General features: G+C 36.9%; 1 protein-coding gene across 3 annotated transcripts in view; it reads right to left on the reverse strand.

The window, feature by feature from the left end:
• Positions 1-2,535: 2,535 nt before the first annotated feature.
• Positions 2,536-27,796, reverse strand: part of LOC105829072 — a 100,560-nt gene continuing 75,299 nt past the window's right edge. For 2 of the 3 annotated variants that reach the window (XM_036292467.1, XM_036292466.1), the window contains exons 7-11: positions 12,100-12,678; positions 10,192-11,847; positions 9,749-9,847; positions 8,712-9,627; positions 2,536-8,646 (exon numbers count right to left, since the gene is read on the reverse strand). In XM_036292467.1, coding sequence (XP_036148360.1) covers positions 8,142-8,646; positions 8,712-9,627; positions 9,749-9,847; positions 10,192-11,847; positions 12,100-12,678 — 3,755 coding nt within the window. In that variant the 3' untranslated portion in view covers positions 2,536-8,141. The remainder of the gene's footprint in view (positions 8,647-8,711; positions 9,628-9,748; positions 9,848-10,191; positions 11,848-12,099; positions 12,679-27,796) is intronic. The other variant, XM_036292468.1, reaches the window with a different exon arrangement.

Here is a 27,796-nt window from a genome sequence, read left to right on the forward strand (position 1 = left end):
ACATTGTATTCTTTATGTTTTCTTTCTACGATCGCAAACACGTGTGTATGTGTAGATGTTGAATATTGCCTTAATCGCGATTCGTTATCTGGCCGTGCTCAGCACGTGAGAGCAAATACAGCTAATATTTTCATTGGCGCTGAGAAAATCAGGAATGATGTAATCCTAAGTAAAACCGATCATACAATTTGAATAAGAAACCAATAAAACAACAGTTAGTCCAAATTTATCGTATTTTACATTTGCAATTTATTATCTCGTGTTTATTACGTGTTAGCAAAAATGCAATCTAAATTTTTATCGCAAAATTACAGATAATCTGTTGGACATTTTATTTGTTTTGTATTAGATATCATTGTAAATTTTTAATGTAATTTTCCACAATTGTGCTGATAAATCAAATAAAATCTTTGTAAACGCTTTTTGCATTTGTGATAAATATAGATAAGTTTCGAAACATTAAATTCTAGATTAAAATAATCTAATATTTACAAGCTATTCCTTTTTCTGTTCTACAATGAGAGTTGTGATACAGCCGAATTACCAAGTCACGCCTATAACACGTGCACTTGTCTAGACAACCCTATTGACCATCCATCTTCATCACGAAATAATCACGTGTCTCGGAAATTTTCTACAACGCACGCTTAGCGGAACTTTTCGTGTAATTATATCAATAACATACTCTTTATTTATTTAAAATAAATTGTTTTACGTTGCGACACTTATCGTCATTTTTTTCAAAAAATTACTTTTAAAATTTTTTAATTTTTACAATAGTACAATTTAAAATATGCTATACGAGTTTTTTTTATATATCAATGACAGATTCAACTAAATTTTGAGTTTGTTTTATTTAAAAAATCTATATTAGAGTCGCATCGGTTATTTACTCGATCAAATATCATTTAGTTTAAGATTATTACAAAAAGATAAATAGTTTAATTCTTTTTAAAATAGTCAATTAGAAAACGTTTTCTCAAGTCACAGCATATCTGAAATCGTCTTTGGTCCAAAATGTTCTGTATCAATGTAATATTTATTGATCTTTTGACTTATAACTAATAAATAACAAATTGCGATACGACTTACACATTCATCTTTTTCGAGTCGTTGCGGTCGATGTTTTGCGCAGCCAAAATCAATTATGTTGGTTTCACGAACGTGGTGTGACATTTCATTCAAAATTTCATTAGACTACATTGTTCGCTTACAATAGATTAATATTCGACTTCTTTATTATAAAATCCAAATAAATTATGATTGTCGTGATGTAAAACAAAAGTAGACGCAATGTGATGTAAAACAAAAATAGAAAATTACTGTCTTTAAAAACCGACAAATTTATAAAAAATTAATTATAACAAATGTTCATAGTATATTTATAGTATATTGTATATTTGTATAATTTTTTGTTTTCGCTTTTTTTCACTGTACTGTGCTTCTTCTCATTTTATCAGTCATTTTCCTCTATTCGCACATTTGGTTGATTCTAATAATCAGTATAAAAACATGTAGTATAGTTCAATGAAGAGAATAGATTGCCATAGATATAGAAAATTGTAAATAGTTTTGGTCAACTATATTAAAATTCAAATGGCTCTTACAAAGTTACGCAAATTATTGTTAAATTTGAATTAATTAAAATTTTTACTTAGAATTATAATATTTTCTCATTTGAAAGTGACTAGAATATTAAAAATTAAATAAACATATTAAAAATTAATTAAATTCTAATTTATTATAAATTGTTAATTATACGTTGAGAATATCAGAATAGAAGATAAAAAGAAAAAAATATATGCATAATTTTGAAATTTAATATTCTTTTCTGAACTTATTTTTCAGCTCGATCATTAGCTCGATGCTTTTCGTAGATTTGGTAGATTAAATCTGTAATATCAATACGTGCCAAATGAATCAACACTTTATTTCTTGAAATTCGTATTTCATCAGTGGTTACAATTTTTTGCCACGGCTATCTCGGATCGTGTTAATTAAATAGTTTGATTATTTCGTCTGGAAGATTAAAAAAACAGATTAAAAAGCAACTCTCTTTCAAAATTCTTTGCTTTGCACACTGACATCACTTGACTGTATACGCAATTATTTTATTGTTGTATATTTTTTTCCAAATATATATGACGTTTATATAATTATATAAATATAGTGCGTCATGTTGGCGCTTAGTATCGTGATTAACATTGAATATTCCTTGGAAGACTAGGCGATTTTTTTATGTCCAAAAGTGCAACGTTTGCGTCAAATGTGATACGACGAAATTGGATTCTTATAAAAATGCTGAATAAGAACAGTCGAATTGACAAACGGTCGACAAATTTGTGATACGAATCATCAAGCTAATTAATTAATTAATATTTCCTAGTCTATTTTACAAAAAAAAAAAAAAAACAAGAAGACAGAATGATATACGATAAAATCCTTCGATCAGAATTCACCTCTTGCAATTACAAATTGTAACAAGCGCAGATTAAAGGTAATAACTGAACGGAATATAAATGTAAACATGTCATCTCAGTTGCTATAAATATTTTTAATTTTTACTTTTTGAAAGCAAAATCACAGCTACATACGATGTGGTTCCATAATCATTAATATAATAATAATAATATTAATATTAATATTAATAATAGGGCCTACACATCCGCTTTGTAGATTCGAAGACTACAAGGTGGATCTGATAGGCACAATTCAAATAATAAAAATAATAATAATAATAATTAGAGAATAATACATAGAATAATGCCCGCATGCTCACCGTGTAGGTTTTAAGGCTACAAGGCGAGCATGACGGACAAAATTAAACAGTAATAATATTAATAATAATGTAATAATAATAGATAAAATTATATAATAGCATCTTCTCTCTTAGATCCATACAGCGGATATTTTAGCACTAACGACCATACGATAGAATCTCTCTAGCTTTTCTCGAATAATAATACGCTCTACTGGTATACTGTTTCGCTTCACTCGCGTCTTGCTTTCGTTGTCGTTTTCGGACAATGACCACGTTACTATATATGCATATCTCATATTATATAATAATATATATAATAATCTCCATAAATTATATATATTATATATATAATGAAGGTTCTCCATATTTATAAGGCAACCACCATACGCCGTTGTTAGTAATCTTCTCTCTTTCACACTGTCATTCAACATTCAGTCGGAAAATTCAATCTCTCGCAATTACATTCCAAGTATGAGAGTTGCTCACTCCTACTATTTTCTACGCTCGCTCTCTGTCCTTTTTCTCACGCATCCCTATCGACTCTAAATACTAAATAAATATTATACAGATTTGTCTATCGACCACGTGCTGAATCTTCCATAGTCCCGCGCAAGTGTCTCTCTCTCTCTCTCGACTTAATATAGTAAAACAGTACTTCGACTTTTACAGCGTGGTTTTATGGCACTTGTTTAATGGCTGGACTCTAGCCTCTCCACGTTCCCGATGCGAACGACATCGATTCTGAGAACGATACCCTTTCGTTTTTCTTCTTTTGCTTCTGGAATTGATATCCGCTTCGATATCGCGTTACATCATTGGTATGACACGCGATACTGCGAGACCGACGAACTTTCATCGCGATTTTTAAATTCTGCCGCGTAAGGACGACGCACCGTCGACGTGGACAGGATCGATGACTATCGACTTGCTATGGAATGCTACTATTGTAATAATTCACGGAAACTATTAGAACATTGAGATCCTCGGTTCACTTTCGAGGGATCAGCTCGACCGAAATGTAATCGGTCCTCCTAGAATTATCGCGATCGATCTGTCTCGCCCGTCTGTTTACGGCTTTAGTATTATGAAGTGGAAAATTGTAAAGATAATGATATAACTTTTTAAATATAAAACTTTAATTCTCCGTGAACTTTTTGTTGTTCGTATTGTCGCTTTTAAAATTTCACTAACTTTTCACAACGATAGGTTATACGGATAAGACTTCTAATTAAAATAAACAATTTTGTCATTATTTATCAAGGTGTTCATTGTGATACACAGCATTTATAATTATTTGACTCACAATTATTGCCGCTATGTAATTAATATTTCTTTACTAAAACTGAACATATTTTCGACGATAAAATACGATTTTTTGTTACAATCCTTGGATATGTGACATTTATGTGAGATATTTTGTTTTGCTTAAAAAATTATTTACGTTTTTACCGAACATGAACTTTGACAGTAACAATGTTTGTGGACGATATCTTCTTAAATTCATGGTCGACCAATATCTATGACATAAATTAGAGCATGTTGACTAATCATCAGTTAATACGATAACAAAACAGTCGTGGCGATATCTTAATTGGAACCAGACACATTCCGGTGACACAAATTGTAAATTTCTTCATAATATGTTTAAAAGATAACGTTCAAAATTTTTTTGTTGCTGATGCAACATTATAAAATTGTTATACTCTTTACCGGAAATATTAATTATAATATAGCAAGCAGATTTTACATTAATAGATTCTTGAGTAAAATGTTTAGTACAATTTTAAGATATCTTTAGCAAAATGTTCGTTTATTACTCATTAAGATCGGATTTTTCAAGTAAAAAATCATAAAAGTTCTCGGCGACGATAAATTGTAAGAATTAAGTTTTTTTCCTTTTAAATAAATTACAGATATTTCATTAAAAATGTAAAAAACCTTAGAAAATGACGATTTAAATATCGGCGACTACACTCTGCGGTGTTTTATTTAGTTGTTGTATCTTTAAGGCACTAACATCTTTTGTTTACTATTAAATCTATGATCGTTTTTCAGCCAGTTTGTTAAAATAACTCAGAGAAAAAATTCTATTTATATCAGAAACCGCACGATACAAATATTGAAATTCAGATTGTATTAGGAAATTGTTATCTTCAGAATCAACTCTGTCTTTTGAAATATGAATTCAGTCTTTGATTTATTTATTCTTTTAAAAAATTATTATTAAATGTACAAAAAGAATTATTGAAAATTATTGGAAAATTATTCGTTTTATTCATTAATAAAATTTTATTATTAAATTTTTATTTATTATTAAATTATTAGTTGTATTTATCAATTCCAATAATTCTTTCACTATTTTTCAATAATATTTTTCCATAATAATATGCAAACGCCAAATATCACATTCCGTTCCGAAATTCGATCATAGCTACAAATAAGATGTAAGTCTAATAGTGTGAGCTGATAATAAATTCGGTTCTGCTGCTATATTGAACAAATAGCTTCCTGCGTATCCGTTGTACGTTAATTGCTAAGGCACGGTCCTACAAAGGTCGGAAAAGCTCCTAAAGGCACCTCTCGCCGAGCAGTCGCATAATATTTTGCTGCGTACTACGTTTAATTATTCGCCGAGAAGATATACGTATGTCTCTTTTGGTCTTCACGCGAGAATACACACTAAAATTCTCCGGATACACTTCTTATCGTTCATCCGGTGTTATCATCGTTCTCTACGCAGACAGACCGTATCTCGTCTTGAAGATAACAAGTATATCTGATTAATGCAAAAAATTCACTTCTCACGGGCTCATCGAAAAACGAGAAAGAGCGTAGATGCTCTCGACGCGATAAAAAATTTACGCCAAAATACACGGAAAAATAAACTTACTGAATGAAAACGGAATCGTATATTATCGTTGAGCGTGCTTTAGGAATAGAAGAAGCAAGAAATTCGTTCCTTCCTGATGAAAAATTTTGTCAGACTTTTTTAGATTTTATTTTTCTATATTTCTGTATACATTTTATAACATGTTTAGAAACTATTTTCGATTTTTTGAACAAAATAACACATTAAAAAAAAATAATTTTTTAAGAACTAAATATTATATTTTATTAGAATTTTTCAAATCAATGCAATATTTAAAATATTCAAGTGAAGATATTAAAACCAATTGAAACTATTAAACACAAATATTTGTATAATAATATTTTATTTAATATACGATACTGTCAAAATATTTTATGTACTTCTATTTTAAAATTCCTTCAAAATTGCCTTTAAAGCATCATTTTGTTACACATTTTGTTAAAATATACATAGTTAAAGAATGTCATAATATACATAAGAAGTAAAAGAATGCCATGTTGTGTCTTCTATAGTTTGTGTCTTCTAATACAGATTTTTAATTAGAAGAAATATAATTTCGTTGTAGCCATTTGTAAGTGATGCCTAACTGCTTATTAGATTTCATTACAACAAGAAAGGAATTCTTTGAAAGAAATTTAAAAAAATATATAAATGTCTGCATCTTTGCTAGAAATTTTTACATATGTAAATTTTGTTATATTCCAAGATTTCTCATTTTTCAATTAATAAAAGAAAACTAAAAATTTGACACATTTTTTCATAAATTTAAAATATAAAAAATTCTGAAACAAAATTTTCCAGAGCTGCCTTAAACAATTCCAATACCAATTACAATACACTATACACACATATATTAAACAGCTTTGCATTATGTCGATCAGCGACCATTTCTTTTTAGAACATACTTTTAATATATCTCTTTTCTATTCATCCTTTTTTCCTTTTCGCACTTATATAATTTCTTTCTTTCCAAACTTTTAATTTTCAAATTCTCTAACTTGATCGTTCAACGATCATCATTCTTTTCTTTATTTTACCTTTCTTGTGTCTCAACTCGCAGTCCTTCTAATTAATTTTCAATTTATCAATACTGTTTGCAATATTTATCGCGTACCCTCCAAAACGTAATGCAATACGAAATATGCGATGTTCTTTCCTTCTTCGTCATTTCATTTATTGAACTTCTAATGAGTCATCATCATTGCACAATCAATTCTTTATTATACAAATCAATTAAATAAATAATTTGCAATTATTAACAAAAGAATCGAACATGAAACAACCGTTTCGGAAACTTTTACCGCGAATATAAAAGATGATCATACAGATAAAAAAGTATTCAATATTGTAGCTATTATTATATATTTTCGTTCTTAAAATCTTATCGATTGCGCAATAGGAACGCTAATACTGCCGACATAACGCAATAAGCATTTCTTTAATTCCGCAGTCTAGACGATAGACGATAAAATGATATCTTTCCCTCACTTCTTCGGTGCTTTCAAAGTAAAAGATATGACCGTTGAATTAATCCCTACTATCTGCCAATGCAGAAAGAATACCAATCCAATACGCTGATTTGCTACTTCGCATTAATGTTTCTCTTCATTCTTTATCGACATTATATTAAACTATTCTACGATCTAGATCATCGTAAAGATTTTACGCGGAGGGTACACAAAATGACACTAACAAAGGAAAAACTATACAAGGTCTTTCTCCTATTAAATACAGTTTGTCTTTTCTTCATACTAAAGCTATATTATAAACTTGTCTTTGTGTTATTGTCTTAGTGCTACGTCAGATTCTCTCACGTCCCTCATTCTCGTTCCCCAGGAATTTCCCAGGAGTCATAGTTCCGGAAGAATTATATTTTGAGATTCGACTATACACTAAACCTCAATGCAATTCTCGATTGCATTTATCTTGTATCAAAGTTCCGTTTTGTTCACATAGCGTTTTTTAAATTTCGCAAAGATTGCTCGACGATGCGACCGTTTCTTCGATACTTCGTCACCATTTCAATGTTTAGATTCTTATATACGAAAAGAATCGCCTCACGTTTCCTCGACGTAGCTACAGATACCGAATGTATCTTGATTCGAAGATCTCAACCTAACAGTATTCATTCTGAAGATAAACGTTATTGACTAGCCCCCTACCGGTTGCCACTAATCATCCATATTACCAGGAACGTTGCTCGATCGTGAATGATCGAGACACTCGAGTGTTCTTTCGGGGAATGTCTATAGGGACTAGGAATTTGTCTTTTAATGGGCGTCTTTCGGAATTTCGTGGACGACCGTTTAGACTTTCTTTTACGCGGGACAATTATCGACGGTGGGCATCGAGTTGCGACAAAGTCGTTGACTAGTCCCCTATTGGTTTCGCTCGATTTTCCACGTAGTCGGGACAAGATGGCAACGCCATTCTTTAGGGAATGTCTACAGGGACCAAGGTAATGCTTTATTCGGGCGTCCTGCCGCGTAGCAGGATTTCTACGGGAGATCGTTAGGAGTCCATGTGTCGGTACTTGTGCGCCGACATCTGCGCCAGACCCAACACTGCATATTGACACTGCAGACAATGATAATGCGTCTGCTTGCCAGAATGTTGACACTGCACAACTCCGCACGGTTGACTGGGCGTAAACTTCTGGAAACCCGCCGCCGCGATACTGTCCAACTTGGCGTGTTGCCGTCGATGTGCGACCACCTTGTTCGTATCCGTGCAGACGAAGTCGCATTTCAAACAGTGAAAATGCGATGCCTTGTTCTGCATTGACCCGAGGGACGATGTGTATGCGCATTGAGCCCTGCCGCACGGCACGTTGGCCCGATACTGCTGGAAATCACCTCCCATCAAGGTATCCAGCCGCTCGTGCCTCGCGGTATGCTGGACAAAACGAGTTTTATCGCAAAACGAATAACCACAGTCTTGACGCATACAGTGGAAGTGAGTCTGATGCTCTCTGTAGCCGCAATGAGGATATCTGCAGTCTTCGTTGAATCTGAATCTGTAACAACAATGTAAAATAAAGTAAAATTTTTAGTCAATCATTCAGGAAACAATCATACTAACCTGACATATCCCTCCGGTACAGGTTCGTCCTTCAGCATACGCATTGAATGATGAAGTCTTTGCTTCTTGGCGTCTATCGAATTAGCATCTGGAGGTGAGAGAGATCTTTTGGTCAGATTAAGATTAGCTGCCAGCGAGGCTAGGGGGTTCTCGTCTCTTGCGGGTGGAAGAAAATTGGTCGGTGGTAAAGCAGGCGCAAACATCAACCCAGGTCCACCGGCGTACATTGCGCTGTGCTGAAGAAATGGTGGTAGAGCCTGATTCATCAGGGCGATCTGTTGATTCATCGCGGCCATCACAGCAGGACTTGGAAAGTGGAAGCCATGGCTGAGATCGAGCTCAAAGCTTGTTGGTATCGAAGGCTGTTGCACATTGCTAGGTTGAATTGGCGGTTGCGCCAATTGACCATTTTCGTGACTATCTATTGCGGTATTGTTGCCTTCGTCCCTACATGCAATTTCAGGTGGTTCCCGTTTAACGTTCGGGACATTTTGCACACCGATATCGATGCTGCATCTCGGTTTCTCCAACTTGATGTCTTTCGATTGAGACTGTTGATTGAGAGTTTGCTGCATCTGTCGCTGCATTTGATTCTGAAAGTTTTGAATGTTCTGAGCTATCTGAGCGTTCGGCGACATGAAGTCGTGCTTCTGCGATAGCTGCGTGATGTAATCGTGCTGAAGCTGATTAGGCGACGGGCTGACCATGTCGTGTTGCTGCTGGCTGAGAATGGCACCAGTCGAATGCTTTGCTATATGCGCAACCAAGCGATCTAACTCAGAGAAAGCCTGATTACACGCGTTGCAATGGTAATGATTTTTGCGTTTCAGCTTGCAGAAAGGCCTGCTGCAACTTTGCTCCGGTCCGTACACAGTATGCGGTGAAGTGGAGCTTATAGACGGCATGACCGGCGATTCTGAAACGTCAAAGACTTTTTGAGTTCGAATTCGCGAGCGCTGAAAATGTTGAAAAACTAATTTACTAATACAAGAACACTCTCGAAAGCACAAAACTTGATCGAAAAGAGACAGACGAACCTTGGTGCACGGAAGTTCGCATGGATAGCACGACGCCCGGAAGTGCGGGTTCGCTCGGCGGTCCGCTGACCGGATAATAGGTGCCAGCCGCCCTCACCACTAGCAACAATCAACCAAACAACCAACACTTCAAATATACCGCCCATTATAAATACAGCCACCGTGTGTGTAATAGTATATACATCAAAATAAAACAATAAAACAAACAATCTCATGATACAAAACAAACAACGGAAGAATAGTGAAAAGTGTTCTACTTCGACGGCCAACGCAAAGTGTGAACGGTAAACGGTGTGCGACTACGTGCAAGAAACGAACATGCATACTTGAGTGAAAGAAAGTATTTGATGTGTTCTTTGAAATAAAAATCATTACCAAACGAAATTTGTTCAAGTATTGAGATTTTAGAGTGTACTCATTTGCGCACTCTTTTCTCTACTTACCGGTGGTCTTGCCGCTGTCGGGACTCGCAAGCTCGGATTCCTTGTCCTCGATAATCGATCTGCTCTCTTGATCAGCTACCGTCAGACTTTCGTCGTGCTTCTCGATCAATTCGGCGGGATTTTTCACTTGGATTCTAGGTTTTGCCTCCTGGACCAACGGCTGAACTTGCGTTTGATATTCCTGATTGTTCGATTCTTGAATGCAGGACTCAGCGTGACTGGAGGAGTGTTGCTTCTCGTGCAGTGCCATTGTAGAGTATCTAACGAACGAGTATCCGCAATTCGGTCTGGTACAATGGAAATGCCGATTAACGCGATTGCTGTGACAGCCAGCCAGTCGGCAGTCGACCATCTTGTCGTAGAAGGCGAAGCCCGGCGGTATGTCGACGTTGTCGTGAAAATCTTTACTATGCATAAGCAGTTGGTCCGGCCGATCCGTGGAGAAGTGGCACCGCAGCTGCGAACAATGATGGTGCTTGGTTGATCTAAGCACGCAGGCCGTGTCGGGACAACCTTCCGCGTTATACGTAGCAAATCCTTCCGGTTCGCCCAGACTGTTCGAAGGCGATATGCTACCCTCTCGATCATCCATTAGCATATTAGACGTTAAGTTAGGAGTTTGCGGTTTGGGAAGCTTAAAACTCGTGAAGATCGCCTGCGGCGAATCGTGAGTGTGTGTTGCGGGGTCGCCGCCCGACCAGATTTCTATTACGCGATTTTTAGGCGGCCTACCGCGCTTCCGCCTGAACATCGCGTCGATATTTGTCAGGTGGGTCAACGTGACATCGGAGGACAGGGCGTGCGAAGGACACGAGAGATTCAATTGCCGGCTGTATTCGTGAATCTTATAATGCTGCAATCTGCGAAACGGCTTGTCAGTGGAAAGTATCACTTCTCGGCAGTTCTCCCAATTGCAATGATAATGCTTCTCTTTGTCCGCGTACGGACAACTATCGTCGCAGCCGCCTTCCTCGAAGAAAGCGTCCGTTATGCGTTCCTGCGTCTCATGCTCCTTCAGATGTTCCCTGACTTCCCGGGGATCTTTCAAGGTCGCTCCGCAGCGGTCCAATCCGCAATGATGGTGCTCTCTGCCCGCGTTGCAAGCGCAATCCGAAGTAGCCGGCACTAGATAGGCCAATTCGGCGGCGGTAAGTTGTTGAGATTGTTGATGCTGCTGCTGCTGCTGCTGCTGCTGATCGAGATTAACGGAACTTCCGCTAGCCGCAATGGCCGTGGTCGGGGCGGTGAGATCCATAGCGAGGTCGCTCGCGCTTTGAAAAGAATCTTCCAAGGAATAATATGACGGAGAACCCCTATCTTCGTTCGAGCTCTCGCCGTTCAGACTTAGAGATAAACTCTGAGCGCTCAATTCATCCGGCGCCCATGAACCAGGTGGACGAGCACCACCCACGGCGGTGATCTGCTTGTACTTCCGATAAGCTATTTCTGATTCGTGACGCTCGTGTTTCCGCTTGTGCGAAAAGAGCTGGCCGGAAGAGTGTAAGACGTAGCTGCAATGCGGTCGTATACAATGAATGTGATTGCAAACTCGGGAGAATCGACACTGCTCGAAGGGGCATGCTTCCGATTTCATGAACTTCTTGAAACCGTCGCGCGACAATTGCTCGTCCTTGATGTGATAAGACTTGTGCTTGTCTGAAAGAGGAAAATAAAAAAAGGCTTGTCTAAAAGAAGAAAAATACTTGTTTCAAAATCATGGAGATTTAAAACACACAACAGCGATATATAATAATACGTTAAATAAAAAAAGTTATCAAAGTATTTATTTCTCAACGTGAAAATTACATCTATAAACGTTTGGCACGTTAAGTTTCCAGTGAAAAGTTTCGATTAACGATAGTCTCGATGTGGAGCGCGGGCGAGGATTAATTACGTGAGCATTCTTACCCATATCAGCCTTATTTTTGAACGTGAACCGACATCCCGGTCGACGACAGTGAAAGTGCGTGGTCCGTTGTCCGGCAAACGGACAATGGTCAGTCGCGCAACTCTCGGTGGCCCGAAATCGCTGGAAGCCTTCTTGTATGATTGCCGAGTCCTTGCGATGGTAATTCGCGTGCATCTGCACGTCCGATGTCGATATGTACACCTTGTCGCAATTCTCGTGAATGCAATGATAGTGGGTCTGCTTTCTATTGTGTGGGCAGGCACGGCCAGGGTGCTTTTCCGAACAATCGTCTGTCGGCGAGTACCTCATGAAACCGTGCTGCAAGGACTCGTCCCTCTTCTTATGCCACTTGAAGTGCCTGATCATTTCCTCCTTCTTCACGAACACCCTCCCGCTACAGTCTAGACAATGAAAGTGCTCCCTGCACCCTAGTTCCTTGCAGTACGTATTGCCGCATTCTTGACTGGACGCATATCTCCTCACGTATCGGGAATAATCGATGATCGGCTGAGACACCGACGTCTTGGAACCACTCATCAGAGAATCCGCTACCGGAGACATACTCTGCCTAAGTAAGGCTGCAACAAAAAGGAAGGAATTTATTAAATTAAATTGATTATTATATCGACGCATAAAAAAAATCAAATCAAATGAAGAAGTCTATCTTTTACTGTGATTCTCCGTTTCTACTTGATTTAACTCTAGAGCGCTACTATATAAGCGAATTTTCGCCAAAGTGCCAATTCAAATTCAGCGCAATCTTTATTATTGAAATTTTGATAACTTAAAATAACATTTAACCCAAGAATACTAAGACTATTGAATCATATACAGTATTAGTATTGACATATAAATTTACATCCGAGAAAATAAATTACTCTTAAAGTGTAACGTAAAATTTTCATACATTTCATACTTTTATTGACAAATATTTATAATTTAAACTTTATAAGCACAAATAATCTAATTATTAACTTTAACAGAATTATTTTCTGCTAAAATTTATCTATGAATATGAATAACACAGCTGGGTATAGCTTAGCGTTCGGAAACGACGTTAAAAGGTGAATTAGGGTGAATAAGAGTTATAGAATACATGGAGATTGTTCATAAAATTTACATTATCATTCTAGGATTAATAAGATTTAATTACATTAAAATATTAGTTTAGATATTCCATTATAACATGTTGTGACGTATAAAAAAAAAGATTCTTAAAAGTTTAAAAAATCTCAAATTTGTAAATAAATTTTCATTTAAAGCAGTAATAATGTGAGAAAAATATGAATATTCCAGAAATATTACATCAATACAATGTCAATTTAGCGCCTAATATACAATATTACATTCAAGATATTCATAAAATGTTATAAATCTAACATAATAATAAGAAAATTTACTAATAACGAGTAAGTGTTTATTAACACTATTTCCTCGGTTGTAAAATTTACATGTTAACATTGACACTGCATATAAATCAATAACCTTAGTATTCTAGGATTAAATGTTATTTATTAAGTGTTTATCTCTATAATATATTTGTCTAATAATTTATGTGTGTATAAATCTGCAGATTTGAAAATGTGAACATTATGACATTTACACTGAAAATGACTCAAAAATATTGAAAAATTTTTTTTTTTAATATATCAGAAACTACGTATGATATTCTAATTTATCTATCTATTACTTAAAATTGAAAATTAATTGTTTTACATTTCATATTTCAATAATTAAATAATTAAACCATTTTATACCGTTAAATTTCTAAAAAAAAATTTCTTTGTTCTGTATTGTTACATATCCAGTTACTGTGACGTTAATGTGAGGTTTATAAATGAGTATAATATATATAATACTAAATTAATCGAAATTAGCATGATGAAATATAATAAATATGAGTAATAAATAAGAAACCATCGAAATAAAAAATTAGAAATTAACAAGATAAAGAAAGTAATTGTTCAAACCTGCCTGTTCATTGACCGATTATCTTATTATATTACTGTGTTATTATATAATACGAGCCAAAAAAATCTAACTTTATAAATTTAACCATTTACATTAGTTTCATCAATTTTCACATTCAAAGCTCGACGGATCTCAGTAGATCACAAACTGCCGTAGAAATCTGCGCGAGGTTCTCGTCCATACGGAGCTAACCTGATGAGAATATTCGGTCGATACCATGTTGCCTCGCTGGTACACACGTGTCCCTCCACAGGCAACCATCTCGTTTTACCGACCGCGTGTTCACGGGCGATACTTATCATTCTGGATAATACGGTTCGCGTTCGCCACGCCAGAGGAGACACGCATACCGGAATGACTTTTCTGATACACATACCGCGAGTTATGAGCGCACGCACCGTTCGTCGACCTATGGCACTCTCCCGCGCGACCGAAAACTGGTTGTCCGATGATGGGCGCGCACGGGCATTCGCCGCGAAAAGAAAAAAAGGGGAGGGGGGGGAGGGCGCGGGAGAGGAAAGAATGGTCGGTGTAAAAAAAAAAACTATCGGACCGATCGGAATACGCGCATATGCAAAAAGCGCGGCGTGGCCGCGGGCGAGGCGGCGCGTGAGCATTTACTTCAGCGTGCGCCCGTTCATAGCTCTCCTAAAGGACTCGAAACGGCCGCGGCACGCAAGAAAATATTGAGCGCGAGACGCAATTCGGTTGACCAATCCTCGCTCGCGATAATTATCTCCCGGAGGTAATGCGCACACGTGAGATGGAAATAAACTGTGCGCGCACACCACGCTCTGCAGTAGAATTCTCTCCCTCTTCCTCCCCCCTTCCCCCTTCTCTTCTTTTTTTTTTTACCTAAACGAATAATTCTACAGTTAAAGTACTCTCGAGAGCGGTCGCATTTGCATTTCTTGCCAGAATGTATTTAAATTTTATTATTCGGGCACATGTGTGTCGAATACCGTAGGCAGCAAATCTCTTCCATAAGAATGTACTCATATTTTTCCATCGGATTAATGCAGTAGATTATTAATACATTGATTAATGTATTATACTTAATGTTCTTAGCTAAAAACACGGTTTTTAAAGATTTTGGAGAATTTTTTTTTCTTTCTGTGTTTTTTCCTTCCGTTTTTAAGATAGTATCACCTTTATTGCTCTTTACCTCATTGTCAATAGATTTACAAGATTTCTTTCACATTTGAGAGCTTTAAGAGTAATTTGTTAATAAAATTCTCTGTCATTGTGACAGTCATAAAAAAAAAAAAAAAAAAAAAAAAAAAAAAAAAAAAAAAGAGAGAGGTTAAAATTAAGATTTTTCTCCGATTTTATTCGTTTTTCTTTCTATAAAATTAAGAACACTGAAGATACTGAAACCTACAAAATTAGACAGTTGAGATGTGACACACAAAAGGATAATTGCATACAACGGTTAGACCGTACCAGCAAATTAACAAAACAAAAGCGACTGCTTTTAGTTGATTTATCTGCAAAGCCGATCAGAGAACGATCTACAAATCATCGCAATGCCCGAAACCGAGTGTCCTCCGGCAGTGTCCTCGAGTGTTCTAATCCCACAACATCTATCACGCGCGTCACCCAGCATTCGGTGCACCCTACCAGGACGAGGTCGATTCTCAGAAACTTCTACTTGCTGACTGCAAGGCTGCGCGCGCGTTTGAACGCTCGCGCGTTCAGGAACGAGTTAAAAAATTGTCGAATATTTCTCGTGGCTCGCGGAGACTTCCCCGTTCTCTCCGCGCGATATATGATGCCACCAGAAACGGAGGGAACGTTGGAGCCGCCCGTGCGTTTCTGCAAGAGCGTATACGCATGGATCGGTGCAAAAAGAGGAAGGGCTTTAGTTCACGGAGGGAAAGAAAGAGAGAGATGCTAAGACAAAGAAAAAAAGCGACAGAAAGCAAAGAAAGAGAGGCGAATGTTACGAGCGGGGAAGAGGGGGGGAGGATGCGGCGAGAGGGAGAATTCGGCGCACATTATTCTCCCGCATTACAACATAGATCTCTTGATAGCAGCGAGTCTTTCATCTCACATTATTTTTACCCGAAAGTTTCCATTCACGTGGACCGACTCGCCCGGTGAGCGAAGTCGAGTAATCCCGGCCGATTTAATAATAAGCGCCGGTGTCACCGGATATGCTTCCAGTTACGCGTCGTTGCGTAACATTCGGTTACGGCGATTAATTTATCCTTTGGCTGGGTAATTACGCAACGCGGCTCCGGCTCGTGTATCTCGCGATGTCGCGTATCTCGCGCGGCCCCGCTCGTTAAAGGCACCTTTGGCTTTCACGTCGCGAGAAAACTATTGTTTGCACAAATTTATAATCCGCGCCGGCTGCCGCCGCGCCGCCGCCGCCGCCGCCGCCGCCGTCGTGCCGCGCCGCGTACGTTGTTTGCCGGGTCGAAGCTTCAAGTACGCGTAATCGAGGAGGAGTGCTCCTTCTCGGGCCAAGGCCTACGTACCAGGCATTTGTATTAATCGAAGATAAATATTAAACAGCCGGGGAGTCCCGGCGTCACGGGAGAGCATGACGTGCCCGCGGCTTCGAGCACCGGCCTCTCCTCCGTATCCAAGAATGTTAAACATTTTCGACGCCTAATTATGCGAACCGGGGATACGTGCCAAAATCGGTGACGGTACCGTAAGTGAAACATGCCGTGACCTTGTAATGTCTCGAGGAGAGAAAAACTCTGATCGATTTGCAATCTCGGGACATGTGTGATGATACCAAGAATGTATCAATCGGCAATGTCCCAAATCAGGGCATAAGATATCTTAGAGACATCTTTTAGACGATTTTCATTTGGAAACAGAAATATAACTAAAAGACTTAAAGATAGAACATCCCTATATCTTATCATATAATTTAATTCGTTTACGCCTACAAATTAACTTTGCTTAATTAAACAAAATACCTTCTGTTCATATTGGTTTTAAGATTAAATTCGAATAGCGAGAAACAACAGTGCTCTGAATTACGTGATTGGAGGGGATCAGATTCTAGAAACACATTAAATTTTATGAATGTTCATTATGTCCATTGTTGCGTTGCAAAAAAAATATGCGAGGTAATCTAATGCTCCCCCCCCCCCTTCCACGCGAAGGGGGACACCACCCACGTGGAGCCACGTAGTTACTAATGGCACCAAATGGAGAACGAAATGCGCGACGTGACGGGGCTTAAAGAGCAAATCTTAAAAAATATGTGAAACCCCTAGGACGACACGTAGAGCCGGGGGCTCCCTACCTCCTCGCATCGAGCGGCTTTGAGCTCCGAACCCTTTTATATGTGGTTCTTAAAGCTGCTCAGAGAAAGAGCGAGAGAGAGAGGATTCGGGAGCACCGATCCCGAATCGCGGAGAGGTGGAAGCGGGACGGTCGTCCGAGAGGCGCGGCGAGGCGGGGAGAAAAGGAGGCAGTCTAAAATTTTCAAAAAGGCCCGAACCTGAAAAGACCCCGTATTTCAGGGTCGCTTTCCTTTTTTATCATTTTAATCCGTGGGCCGAGCGAATAACCCTTTATACGAGGTACCAACGCTACACGTGAGCGCCAACGAAAACGGTCGCTACCGCCATTGCGCGCTCACGTGTAGCGTTCCCTCTCGCTCGCTCTGCGCACTTGCACGTGCGCTCACACGCACGTCTACATACGCACGGAGGGGGTTAAACGCGACCTACGAAAGTACGCGGTGTTTGGATAATGCGTGGAGTGCCCGCTGCGCTCGGCGATTCGTCGTCTTAGCCACGGCGACCCTCATTGAACGCTTTTTCTTCTCGAGAGGTTCTAAATACCGGTGAAAAAAAAAAAAGAGAAATACGTGAGCGAGGCGCGCGCGCGCGAACGGTGCCCTTTTCCTTTTACCCCCTTAGGCCGGAAGGTCTGCGCAACCCTTCCCTCGATGGTCCTCGTAGCGACATTGTTTCCGGAAAAATGGCTTCGCGAACGAGCCAGTACCGCCGACCAGATGCGATTTAATAACCCCAGAATCAACGCCGCAGTACTTCATATCGATTCGCGGCACTTCTGCCGTATGGCGAGCGAACAAAGGCTAATTTCCTTATCTTTATTTTGTTTCCAGTAGAGCGCGATGGCTGCCACGTGAGATATCCACTCTGGGCGACACAATGAAATGTACATTTGACGAAATTACAGTCAATAGACTCCAGACATTTCGCAATGAAAATTCATAATAATACTCCGTATCTTTAATGTAATCTGAACGTATCTGGATAATAACTGTGAATCAATGATGATCGTTTGTATCAATAAAAGTCCACCGACGACTGTTGCGACTGATGGTTTCCTAGAGTTCGTTCGAGCACAAGCTCGGAGCCAATGTCGGCGCCAGCATCATTGGGGAGACTCGCGCCGAGGGAGAATGTATAGGGCAGAGAGTAGTGATGATAAAGGGGACCGAGAGGCGAAGAGAAGAATCGGAGAAAGTGAGCGCGGAAAGGGAGAGAAAGAGAGCGCGCGCGACCGACACTAAACTATTCTAAGATCCGTAAGAGTGTCGCGAACTTATTGTCTCTTTCTCTCTCTCTCTCTCTCTCTCTCTCCCTCTCTCTCTCTATCTTTCTTTCTCTCGGCAAATGCGACGACGTTATTTCTGTCAAAATTACGTTACGGTCCCTGTTCATCCGTCCCCCGCGTTTTCGCCACCGTCCGTTTAGCACTTTCCTTCTTTCTTTTCATGCCCCGCTGCTTCTTATCTCTCGCTTCCCAATCCACCCAACGCGTTCTTTTAGCCTTCGATTGTACGCTTCGTTTTTTCTCTCTCTCTCTCTCTTCTTCTGCTGCTGCGTTTCTCGGAGCAATAATCACTGAATTCCGGAATAAATGTAATTACGCGGATTGCATAATGAGGATGATAAATGCGCACTATAATTTTGTTAAATAGGAGATCTGTTTTTCTCGTACCATCCTCTTTTTGTCGAGCGAACGTCAAGCAGACGCTGCTCACCTGCAAATCTTCCAGCGATAAAACGTAACGCTTATAAAATCTCGACAATTCCGAATCCTTTGGACACGGTAATCGCTCTCAATCGAAATAAAAATCATCGTAAAGTTCTATTAGCTTCTGACGTGACAAAACTTAATTTAAAACACATTTCTGGAATAGTTGGTGCCACAAAGGGATCGTCATCCGTTTAGCACCTCTTTTGCGTGACATCGCCGCGTTTCTTCTGGAAACACATCTTCCTCTTAGTATCCGACGCGACCGTACGTCGTGGATGCCGTAGAATTATTTTCGGGACGAGAATAAACGTCGTTATAGCAGTTCTCCTATTCGTAGCAAACGGGTTCATTATAATTAGTCTGTCCTCTTTATCGGAGAGATAACGCGAGGTAAACGAGCCGACGAAGGCGGCGAAGAAAAGCTTAGACTCGTCGCCCACATCGTTCTGTTTTGACTTAGTTTATATTAGAATGATGATTTTGCTTCGAAGGTTTCAACATTCGAACTTCAAAACTTCGAAGAATTAAAATTATATACGATAATAAATTTAATATAACATTAAGTACCGCGACGGCTACACATTTATGAAATTATATGACAAAATCCTAGATAAAATTTTTAATGTTGTAATTATCCCGTCAAATTGAAAAATACGTAATTTTGATAACTTTTGTTCGTTTTATATAATTATGTCTGTGTTTTTAAGATTATTGTTTTATAAGAAAGACTTTAAGATCGAAACATTCATATTAATTTTTTATTTTTTATTAATTTTCTCATTTAAGAGAATAGAGTTTTTACTTCTTTTAATTTTTTCAATTGGACTATATCATATTATAACCGTTAATATTATCTTTCCTTATTTGCATTTACATGTATCGAGTCTGATTAACTAATTATCTAAAAGATTCATGTTTATTCAAATAGAACTGTATACGTATATTTAACTATATAAATTCTGATACATCAAAGATACATAAGAAATAAAAACATTAAAATAAAAACATTTAAAATATTGATTTCATTGTGCATTTCTACATTTGTATTTTTAAATGTTTTAAAATAATCTTGTATAAACATTTCAAAAATTTCTATTCAATGCATGAATTTTTTCGAAACATTGTTAAAATGTTTCATAAACATGTTAAAGTCAAAGTTAATATTGATGTTCTACGCAATGTTAAATATTTAAAAACATTATATATTAGAGAATATGATTGTAATCTAAACAAAGCGGTAATTATTCTGCTTATTGGAAATATCTCATATTACAGTATTTCAGAATATTTCCGTATTTTTTTTTTAAAGAAACCATATATATACATTAATTCCTTCTTTTAATTTACAATATTTTTATATAGTATTCCTTGTGTAAATTTCAATCGCATGAGTATATTTTTCGAACATTCAAAAGTACAAACATCGAAGTTAACTAAAATTTAGAATTTTCGAAGTCAAAAGTAACAGCCCTAGTCCATAATACACTCACACAAAATAATTTTTATAAATTATCAATTAATTTTAATGTTAGGTCGTTTCACACATATAAAATGTCTATAAAATCTGTCCACACAACAGTTCAAAACTGTAAAAAAATCGCGAAATATGTGTCTCGATCATTTCGAGGGTTTTTTTTTAAGTTGAGTGATAGAGTGGAGTGATAGAGCCTCTTGAAATGATTGAATACGGTTTTTTATCATTTTCAACCATTTCCAAAATATAGAGATAAATTTTATTGGATAACCATGTATAATATCACTTTCTCATTTGAAAAATTGAAAAAAAGAGAGACGTGACGTCTCTTTCTTCGTAGAGAGACATCACCTAATCTCACTGTAAATTAAATTTTACGAGCACAGAAACATAAGAAACGTCGAACATACGTTTCAAACCTCTTAATGCAGCTATGCGTGGGCTTTGAGATTTGATAACAGGTTTTTAATAATTCAGGAAGGTTCGATCTCTCATCGTACTCCTATTGTTTCCACTTCGTTGCGCACATGCTTAATGTACCTTCTTTCATCCAATCAACGTCAGCGCAGTTAGCTTATGCAACTCGACGATCTCAACGTAACGGCTTTAAGAAATGGGTACACGTGTCGTGACTTTCCTGTCGGAGAACCGAGCGTTAAACAGATGCTTGCAGATGCCAGCGTCAACGTGATGATACCGCCTTCGGATTTGCAGTATACAAGCGACAATTTTACGATTGGCGCCACGATTTTTTTTTTAGGAAATTGAGAAGACAATAAAACAGACGATCGTGGAATTTGGCTTGTTTAAACAACTTCTAACGCTAAATAATATTACATAATGTTATATTTCTCTACACGATTTTGTATCACAAAAATGATATCTCGAATTAAAAACGAATTGACATACAAGCCGCTAAGTAGTCGGTTTTTTATTTTTACTTTACGAGGGCACGTTTGTTAATATCATGGCACCGGGTATCGCTTTATCCACAGAAAATGAACGAAAGGGAGGAGAAGGAGGGGGTTCTCCAGGTCTCTTTTTCTTTAATCCGGTTCGCCCTCGTCCCGCCGGACGCTGTCGCGTATAGATTTTTTTCAGGGCAGTATTACACGCGTACTACTTAATACACCCTCTTACTCTTCTTTTCCTCTCCCCTCGACTCCCTCGTGCAACCCCTTTCTTTTTAGAACGCTGCAAACCCTCTGCACCCTTACTTATGACGGGCGTGTTAAATTTAACGAGGGGACGCGCTGCTGTACCAAATATTCGGATACAATTTTTAAACCAAACGCACAAATAATTTTTTTCACTTTTTGTTGATACAAAATAATTTCGCAAAATAATCCAAATCTGTTGTCTTGAAAGAATTTCTGCTGCATAGAGTCACTTTTTTTAATGTTCAGTTACAGAAGACAACGGCTGCATTTAGCAGAAAAAGCACCTTTAACTGTCTTTCTCTTAATTCTTATCAGGCATAAATGTATAAATCAGTCATAAACTAAAAAAGTTTGATCATAGCAATCAATCCTAGATAATTACCAAAACTTTGGTGAAATATATTTAATAAAATGTTCGGTTAATATAACCAAAATAGTGATTTTTAAATTACCAAAGTTGATTTATTATTATTTATTTATTATTATTACTATGTTAAGATTTACATATTGTACGTTAAACAAAATTTACATTTAGTAGCCATACTTTTTCTCAGTATTAAAGAATTTTATAACAATTATAAAATTGCTTTTTCTACTGAACGTAATTATTCTTTTTTTTCATTTTATACTTGTTCTTTATCATGAAATTTTGTCAATTATTTCATGATTTCCATTGTATATATAATAGAATATTTTCATACACTAAAAAAAAGCGTTTGATAATAATTACAATAAAATTTTGGTACAATAATTTCAATTAAATGTTTGATTAATGTAGCCAAATATTTAGTAATATTTAGTACACAGAAAAAAAGAATATTGTTAGTTTGACAATATCTTTAGTTTCAAAATGAAAATCTTGAAATAAGATTATATTGTGTTCATAAAAATATTTACTTGAATAAAGATTTTTTAAAGATTTTATAGATTTTATATAGTTTAATCAAGAAAATGATATTCTCGTTATTTAAAAATAATTTTCTTGAACAGAAATGAAAAAATGTTAGATACAAAATACTATATGTTTAAGTCAAAGATTATAACTTTCTTAGAATAAAATTATCAAAATAATTATATTATATTCTTGAAATAACAATTATAGTATTGAAATAAGACTACAATATTGTTGAAATTCAAGATTGTCAAATTCTTCTAAGAAGATTATATATTATTGCGTATATATGAAACAGTGAATGCGTTCATATGAATACATAAGAGTTCATTTGACACTTGCAGTTTTTCTATATAATTATATTAAGAGGGATATATAACACAGTAAACCAATCGATCACTAAATAGTATATCATATTATACATTACTAAATATTTTGTAATATTAACCGAAAATTTAATGAAAACCTTTCATCAAAGCTTAGTAACTTTCATCTAGGCTTGATTATTATTATCACAGTCTTTTTCCAGTGTACCAAGAGAGGGAGACAAGGATGCGAGTAGAATGAAATTGTTCTCGGCACTTAGTGCCCTTTCTTCAGTTTTCGACATCTAGTAGTCCCCAGTTTTACGCTAAACGCACTCCCTCGTGAGCTTACTTATACGTAGGACGGCGCGCAAAGTTTTTACGAGGGGGAAATGCCGCGTGTGTAACATTAGGCCCGCGCAATAAGCGCGCGCAATCTACCCCCTCTCGCATGCACACACGATTTCTCCCTCCATTGGCCCCCAAAAAATAAACAGAAGCGAACCCTTTCTACAAATTCAAATAGCCGGAAGGGGAAACCGCCGCCGTGCCGGCTTGTGTTCCTCGCGATCCTCTTTCTCGTCGCGCTTTGTTCGACTTTCAGAAAACTTTTCGACGTGCCCGACAAAACGCAGCTCGCCACGGATCGGCGATCCGCTGTCAAAACAAGAAATTCGATTCCCGTGATCGAGAGAGGGAGAGAGAGAGAGAGAGAGAGAAAGAAAGTCTCCCCCACTCGCGCGATAGATTCAGTAAATTTTCCGGCACGGGGGACGATGCGGGGCGACGATGAAGAAATAAAGAGAGTCGACACATCGGGGAAATCTGTCGATGATAAAAGTCGCGAATGAAACATCGGGAACCGATTGCCCCTATTGACGATAGAATCGGGTCAAAGGGAAGCGATTTGTCGCAATTATAGTAAAAACGTCAACGTCGATCGAATTATGATAGATAACGGGGATAAATTGCTCCTGAAAGTTATCGATATCAACAGAGAAAATGTTACCGGGCGCCTATCGGTCATCTCATCGTTCGCACCGTTGATATTTTATTCACCGCTGTCCGATTAACATAAAGTTCACATCGATTCTGCTAATGATCGACGTAATACTATGCTCTCCGCTTACCGGTCATGTAATCTTCTGGTACCCGCGCTACGTAAGACCAGATTAGCGTTAATCGTTTCGTGTTTAGCTTTCTAGCGAATTAAGATCCTCCTTTCACCCGTCCTGCCGGCGATCGTTTCGCCGGCCGCGTCTTCATCCGTCTTCATCTGTTTCGAATTTGAAGTAGCGACGCGCGTGCGCCGATAAAACGAGAATCGCGTTACGCGGGATGCCAACAGCGACGACGACGACGACGGCAACAGCGGTCAGGTTATCCGTTCGCGTTAATAACGTGGCACGCCAATAAACAATTCCATATCCGCGAGGAAAATTATGGGCGCGGACGCGAGCGCGCGCCAATGGCCTTCTCGGCTTCGTATTTCTCGCGGGGTGGCTTTTTGTTTCCTCCCTCCCCCGCGTTGCCCCTGAGAAAAGCGCGGCCCGGCCGATTGCACGAGCCTCGGTGCGCTCGGCCGGCTCGTTAACGGAAATTTACGGCAAACTGGCGCAACGAGTGCCTGCCTCTCTGGCGCGCGCGTGTAGAAACACGGGAGGAAGGTATCCTTGATGCTCCCGTTGCCCGCCCCGATTTTTCCCTTATCCGACGCACATTCCGAAGTTTTACTAAGTAACCGCGCGCATCATCACCGTGATTTACGAGATCGCGTATCCAATAGCTTTGAATATTCCCCGGGTGCGGTTATACGACTGTTAGCTTAACAAGGCAGCCGGACGAGCGCGCGTAACGAGCGCGCTACTATTTAAGCTTGCCACTATTTCTCATCGAAGTCGCCCGAGACGCCGGAGAATCGTGAAGTCCTTCTTCTCTCTTTCTTTCGTTTCGTCTTCTATATGTGAAAAACGCCAGGCAACGTCGAAATGTGATAGATTTGCTTGTGCAAAGAATTGTTTAAAATTTATACACTGTTAATTTCGTAATGTCGAGTTTTACGCAATTTGAATCATTTTTAATTATTCGCGTAGAGACCGCCATTGCTCCCTACTCAATATGCTTAATTAAAACACTGCCGTTAACTCAAAAACTGTAGTGAATTTGATTCAAATTTATGTTGGTTACCTTGAAACTAAAGCAATTCAATTATAAAAATTGATTAAAAATTACTTCTTAATTCTTTTTGTTATCCGACAACGATACGACATTGTTGCACAAATTTCAATATTATAATGTAAGTCGACGTAAAGAAAAGAAAATAAAAAATTATGATCAAACTGATATCACAATGTATTATTATATAATTAATATTTGACAATAAAATAAGTTAATATACAACTAATAATAACTAAATAAGTTAAAATACATATTTAAATTATACAATATATGTAAATTATGTAAAATATATAAATTAAAAATATATTATATATAAAAAAATATTACTAACAATAAAATTAAGAGAATGTCAAATACTGTCTAATCGCAAAATATCACCGATAAAATTTCAAAATTCTGTTAAAGGAAATACTACGGCATTGTATAAAAGAAACATAAAGTTGGATTTCTCACGGGTATTCTTAATTTTAAATAACTATAACCTTTTAAAGGTCTTCTTGAAGTCTTCTTAAGTATTCTGAATAATTATAATAAATTTATATATGAGCGTCACTGGCGGAGAGGGATTGAGGTTAAACCCCCCTTTCTAAATTAGAAAAATTAGTCTTATTGGATCAGTCTCAAAAATTTAAGTAAGATGCAAGCCGATTAACACGGGCGCCTGTAGGTCAAATTTTTATGGATAAGATTCACTGTGTTCAAACTGTCTGATGTCTGATACACAATGTTCAGCGAAAAATTTTACTCCCCCCCCCCCATTATCGACGCCAGAATCCGCTAGTAATAGATATTAATTATATATGTATACTTAAAACATACATATATAAAATTACATTTTTTTATTATACATATATATGGTCATGTATTTTTTAATAATTATAATTATGAAAATTAAAAATAATAGTATTTTATAATGTTAACAGAAGAGAAGATGAACTTACGACCTCCATTTACATTTTACGTAATAACATTGCGTATTGATTATTACAATTTTTAATTGCAAACGATTACATTGCATTAATGTTTACATTTGTCAATGTGTTGTTTAATCAATTCTCGATTTAAAGTTATGGAATATTTATTATTTATGTCAATTTAGGATGTCATTTATTTAAAAAATGACAACTGCATAATAGATTAAAGAAAAACAGAGGTAGCATGTGTTTTACCTTTTAAAAAGGTATAGATTTAAAAAATTAATTTTATTTTAAAAAACCACAGTTTTTTATTATAAAATTGTATATTTATTTAAAATAAAAAGAAAATATTGCAAAATATATGCAAATATATGCACATAAACAAAACACTTTTCCGCATATAGATAGATGTACTACCGCATCTATAATACATGTAATGTAAACTATGGATTAGCAGTAGAATTACAAACTTATTGAATAACTTCTTTAACATAAAAAACTTTCAGAAAGAGGATATAATAATCATGTTGAAACGTTAATCGATGGAAAAGCTATACATTGGCAAAATCCCATGTTATCGTTAATTTTTTATAACTATGTAAATACTATATATACAGGCAAGAAAATATTAAATAAGAAAAAAGTACTCAAGTGTACATATATTCACGTCCAAGTTCAAAAAGAATAAGGAAGTCTGTAATAAAGTGCTAAATTATATCTTAAAAAAGTTTTGCTTAAATGATCAAAAATGTCAAAAAAAAACTTGTAACAAATGTTGGCTTTTATGCATTGGTATATTAGTAACTGAATAATGGCCGAGCTACTAAGCAAGTAATCATTGGAATTTGTCATCTAATAACAGAGATACTACAAATGGAACTACATATTATCTACAAGGCCACAATATCACCTTTTCTCTAATAGTATACTTTTACTTTTAAATAAAAAGTAATACGCGTTAAAATTTTTCAACTTATTGTTAGATATTTAGAAACTCTTGTCCCTGAAAACAAACGTCACGCGTTACGAGAAAACAGTTGTAAAACGAGAAGTTGGAATGGCAATAAGCATAAATATACATTTCCATTTTAAGTAGCCCAAAACTACAGATTCCAGACAGTACTGGGGTAAAACATACGAGGACCGCAAAGTTAACCACATACGTTTTGTATTAAAATAATAAATTTTGACATATGCAAACACACACACACACACACACACACACACACACACACACATTCATACATATAAAAGTTTAAAATAAAATGTTATTTAATTTAAAAAATGGATTAAATTTAATTCTAAATTTAATTTTTTTTTTTGTAATATTTAATAGTGTATTGTTTAATAATGAATAAAAGTTTTAAAGATATTCTGCAGAAATCACGAAAAATATTTTTTCTTTTAAAATTCATTACCAAAATTTTAACTTTTTTTTCACATATAATTATATTATTTCAATGGTCATTTTAAACTTTTAAAAGTTCTTGCGCCAAAGTCTTCGATCACGCTTCGAGCAATGATTCATCAATTGGCTATTTTTCAACACTAGCATTGGCAGCCCGCACGATTTCGAAAGAGCGGTCGTCCACATAGCGGGTAATTAAATTTAGAATATTTTTTAAATTTCTCCGATTCCACTCGCGCGATTTGGCACGCATTGCCTATCTCCGCCTTGCGCGGACAAGCAAAGAAAGAGGCGCAAAAGCGAAAGAGAAAAACAAGCAGGAATTGGTGATCTTGTATTGGAAAATTCACAGGGCCGTATTGATAAATTATCGACACGACAGAGTCATTAGAAAAATATTCACTACGAATA

The sequence above is a fragment of the Monomorium pharaonis genome, chromosome 9 (genome assembly GCF_013373865.1).
Source record: "Monomorium pharaonis isolate MP-MQ-018 chromosome 9, ASM1337386v2, whole genome shotgun sequence".
In the NCBI taxonomy this organism is placed as follows: Eukaryota; Metazoa; Arthropoda; class Insecta; order Hymenoptera; family Formicidae; genus Monomorium; species Monomorium pharaonis.